Here is a 4503-nt window from a genome sequence, read left to right on the forward strand (position 1 = left end):
AAAGCATATGGGATTCTTGATTGCTGACCAAGTCCCCATCATCTTCACCAATTTATCTGGCTTGACCATCATTAAGCCATTTCCTTATGTTATATTTTTATTGATTTATAGATTAATTTTTGTGCAGTTTAGCTCCTAATATTTTTCATACTTGCATATATACTATTCCCCATCCTCTTTATATGTACATAAAAATCCTTGTAAAGTGCTCCATTTCTACAAATTGGCCATTGCTCTATTCATACTAATGCATGGCACGATGTACATGATGTAGAAGGTGATACAATCATACAAAGATGGGGAAATATATGGAACAGCATACATTCTGACTTCGTCCCTACCTACCAAACACCACCAACCCGACATACTTGCCTTATAATTTTTAAGTTTTTGGTGAGCACCTCTATCCTCTAGCTTCATTTTTTCCATCTCAACATAAATGACATCGTCGTCAAGGCAAAGGAAGGAGCAACCCAGAACAATCACCACCCCATCCTTTGTTCTATTCTTCTTCTTCTTCTTCTTCTTCTTCTTTCCAGGAAATGGCAAGTGCCGGGTCCAACAACAGAGTTATCACAGGGTGGGCAGCAAGAGATGCCTCAGGAGTCTTGACTCCTTACACCTATACACTAAGGTAACAACAATTCATTCATTCTCCAGCCTCCCTATTCTTTCCAAATCCTATAGCAACTCCTCATTTTTTTGGTTATTGGCTCAAAAACAGGGAAACCGGCCCGGAGGATGTGCTCATCAAGGTGTTGTACTGTGGGATCTGCCACACTGATATCCACCAAGCAAAGAACCACTTGGGCATGTCCAATTATCCAATGGTCCCTGGGTATCTATTTCTATCTCTTTCCTCCAAAATCTTCTTTCTATATATCGAGCAGCTAATGCTAAACCAACATGAAAACAATCAAAATAATCCTAAGAATCGAAGGTTAGTGCCCCAAAGCTTTTGCTTACGAGGAACCACAACCTTGACACCACTCTAAACAGCTTCCAACCGTGATGCTTCATGAATCTTTTCATATTTGTTTCCAAGTTCTATCTATTTTTATGAAACGTTTGCAGCTGCCTTCGTGCATGGTTTGTTGTGCGATTACCTGCTTTATGTTTTAATCTATGTTTATTCGAAAAATTTAATAGACATGAAGTTGCTGGGGAAGTGGCTGAGGTGGGATCTAAGGTGAGCAAGTTTAGAGTTGGTGACACGGTTGGGGTCGGGGTGGTGGTTGGCTGCTGTCGAGCATGCGGTCCTTGCAAGGCCAACATAGAGCAGTACTGCAATAAGAGGATTTGGTCATACAACGACGTCTACACTGATGGAAAGCCCACCCAAGGTGGCTTTGCTCCTGCCATGGTTGTTGATCAGAAGTAAGTAATTGTTTACTAAAAAGAAACTTATGTCCAAGAGATGCTCCTTCTCCCCGGTATTATGTTACTGCCTTCTACAAATGCAAACTCTATAAACTTGCATGTACCTTGACACACACACACACACACACACGTACATATATGCATGTATATGTGAATATATATTTGAAAAGAAAACAACAAATGAGTATCGAAATGCCATCCCAATTCCATCTATCAGCTTTTCTCTCATTCACATATTTGAGTTGAATGTCATGTCATTCTTTGCTTTGTTAACTAATATTGGGTTTAGCCTTTGTTATGTCATTCAAGCCATTTTGATGGCTATAATAGAATTAGACAAATAAGCTTTTTATATTATATGGACGCTGACGCAGCCGACTATAACAAATTATCATGACATCAATCGTTATTTTACTGTTAATAGCTAATATTCTATTTTTTTGAAAACAACAATCAAAGACTTGACTTCGTCAAATATAACTGGAACAATGCTTTTGAGTACACACAAAATTAAAGTCTTGGAAGGGCACGTACCGAAAGAATCCAGCTGTGGAGACTGATGTGAGCCAAAGTGGGTGTCCACGTCATCTCTCTCTCTCTCTCTCTCTCTCTCTCTCTCTCTCTCTATATATATATATATATATATATATATATATATATATGTATGTATGTATGTATGTATATTTTGCAGTCAAAAGTTGAAACTAGGACCTGGATTTAGATCATTGGTGACTTTTATGGTGAACAACAGATTTGTGGTGAAAATACCGGACGGTTTAGCACCAGAACAAGCAGCACCACTCCTGTGTGCAGGCTTGACTGTGTACAGTCCCCTGAAGAGTTTTGGTTTAATGAAGGAAGGGTTGAAGGGAGGGATCCTCGGCCTTGGAGGAGTAGGTCACATGGGAGTCAAGATTGCCAAGGCCATGGGCCACCATGTCACCGTCATCAGCTCCTCCGACAAGAAGAGGGAGGAGGCCATGGAGCACCTCGGCGCCGACGCTTACCTCGTGAGCTCCGACGCCGATCAGATGGCAGCCGCCGTGGATACTCTCGACTACATCATCGACACGATCCCGGTGTTCCACCCTTTGGAACCCTACCTCCCTCTCCTCAAGGTTGATGGCAAGTTGATCATGATGGGAGTCATCAACCAGCCGATGCAGTTTGTGACTCCTATGATCATGCTAGGTCAGTATCCCCATTTTCTCCGGGCAATGACTATTTTTTCTGCTTTGGTGCAACTACATTATGCTTATATATTGTTAGCATAATTTTAGAGATCACGTAACAACCAGCATCACCTATAATATTTTTTTTATTAACGTGATTTTATAACAACCTATATTATTTTTCATTGTTAACATGATCTTGTTAGAGTGATTTTAGAAATTACATAACAATCTGTATCACTTATAATACTTTGTTTGTTAGCATGATTATATATCAACCTATATTATTATTATTATTATTATTATTATTATTATTATTCTGCAAATATTTTAACATACATCATCCAAGCTGCATTATGCTGGGTCAGCAGGCCGCAAAAGTGAGTTGTTTTTTATCATGGATGTCATCAAACTTGTCACTAGATGCATGCCGAGCATCTTTTGGTATCTATTTCATTTAGCTATGTGTGCCAATCTCAAAGGTTATTCAGCACATATATTAAGGCAAGCTTGACGGCATCTGCTGCTGGTGGCCAGTCACTGTTTTTGGTTGCTAACAAATCAACCTGCCTCCTCTTTAATTTTGTGGCCCAAAAGGTCAAATCATGAAGGTACCGTTCACCATTGAAAAGTGTTCATAGAACAAAAATAAAAACAAAGATTTCTATTTTCTCCCCAAAAAACTTATGAGAGCATCCAATCTCCGACCTCTCACCTACAAAAAAGTCTCGGCCATTTCGAGCCCCATGCAGAAGCTAGGGGAGAAGGTACTAGTAGTACGAAGTTAGGAGTGCAAAGATAGAACACTACAAATATTTCATGAGTTTGGTAGAAGTCATCCTCATTCTTTCTCCCTTGCCTACCATTTCATTTCCTTGTAATCTTGCAGGAGAGAGAAGTTTTCAACAAATTGAGAAAATTTGTAAACTTCCATTAGTTGTTTTAGTTCGCACTAAACTAATAATTTGGTGGGACTTAATTTTGACAGGAAGGAAATCTATCATTGGGACTTTCATTGGGAGTATGGAGGAGGCACAGGAGATGTTGGAGTTTTGTAAGGAGAAGGGGCTGACATCCATGATTGAGATGGTGAAGATGGAATCTGTGAACCAAGCAATAGAGAGGCTCGAGCGAAACGATGTCAGGTATAGGTTTGTTGTGGATGTGGCTCGCAGCAAACTCTGAACATAATCCTCAAAACGGTCCCAGAAGAAACCAATAGAAGGGTCTAAATCTCTTTCAGCTAAGAACTTGGTGGCAAGTTTCATTAAGTTGTATTTATTCTTCCCTTGCGAGTGGTCATGAAATGGTCAATAAGAATTAGAAGCTACCCTGTAATTTTTTGTGAATGCTACTATTCTTGAGTATGTTGCGATTGCAGAAACCTCCTCCTGTTCTTTTCTTATGTTCAAATGGGGTTGTGTTATGCATTTCTTATCCATGCTCCTATTCTAAAATTATCCAATGTGGCATAAGAATCATCCATTGGAGTAGGGGCATATTCAAGTACCCAAATTTTCATGGAGCAAGTAACTCAAAGGCCAAACGATGTTATCGGCGTTCAAAAAAAAAGGAAAACACAGAGTACTCAATCATTTTATTTGATTTTGTATAAAAAATTAATAATAAAAAGAAATGACTATGTACATGTATAACCTAAGAGCTCACTTTAAAAAAAGTTAATCGGAGGATATTATTTAGGTTTTTTAGTCTTGTACAAATATTCAAGATCTTCTCGGTGAATAATTAAGAGCCCACACGGATTCTTACAGCATCAAATTAAAACATCATATGCCGGGATGATTTGATAAAGCCATATGCAAAGCAATTTGTATTTTGCATGCAAGGTCTTGCTCGACTAGCAAGTAACTTGGGCTCAAAATCCAATTCCTTCCTTCACAAACATGCCTGTTTATGTAATGCCTAACGTTGAATAATTTTAGACTAGGAG

At 39.0% G+C, this 4503-nt stretch overlaps 1 protein-coding gene across 1 annotated transcript; it reads left to right on the plus strand.

The window, feature by feature from the left end:
* The first annotated feature begins 405 nt into the window (after positions 1-405).
* On the plus strand, positions 406-3936 carry LOC103711965 (cinnamyl alcohol dehydrogenase 2-like). Its single transcript, XM_039119120.3, has 5 exons — positions 406-634; positions 725-838; positions 1150-1377; positions 2132-2571; positions 3541-3936. Exons 1-5 carry the CDS (start codon positions 543-545, stop codon positions 3735-3737), a joined length of 1071 nt encoding a protein of 356 aa, XP_038975048.2. The 5' UTR covers positions 406-542; the 3' UTR covers positions 3738-3936.
* The last annotated feature ends 567 nt before the right edge of the window (positions 3937-4503 follow it).

The sequence above is a fragment of the Phoenix dactylifera genome, chromosome 18, assembly GCF_051530095.1.
Source record: "Phoenix dactylifera cultivar Ajwa chromosome 18, Ajwa_hap1_PhDact_Kaust_v1.1, whole genome shotgun sequence".
In the NCBI taxonomy this organism is placed as follows: Eukaryota; Viridiplantae; Streptophyta; class Magnoliopsida; order Arecales; family Arecaceae; genus Phoenix; species Phoenix dactylifera.

Excerpts from the sequence above, each read along its gene's own strand:
- LOC103711965 (XM_039119120.3), top strand. The coding sequence starts at position 543 with ATGGCAAGTGCCGGGTCCAACAACAGAGTTATCACAGGGTGGGCAGCA. Across the intron at positions 635-724 it reads CCTTACACCTATACACTAAG|GGAAACCGGCCCGGAGGATG; the intron begins GTAACAACAATT and ends GCTCAAAAACAG. Across the intron at positions 1,378-2,131 it reads GCCATGGTTGTTGATCAGAA|ATTTGTGGTGAAAATACCGG; the intron begins GTAAGTAATTGT and ends GGTGAACAACAG.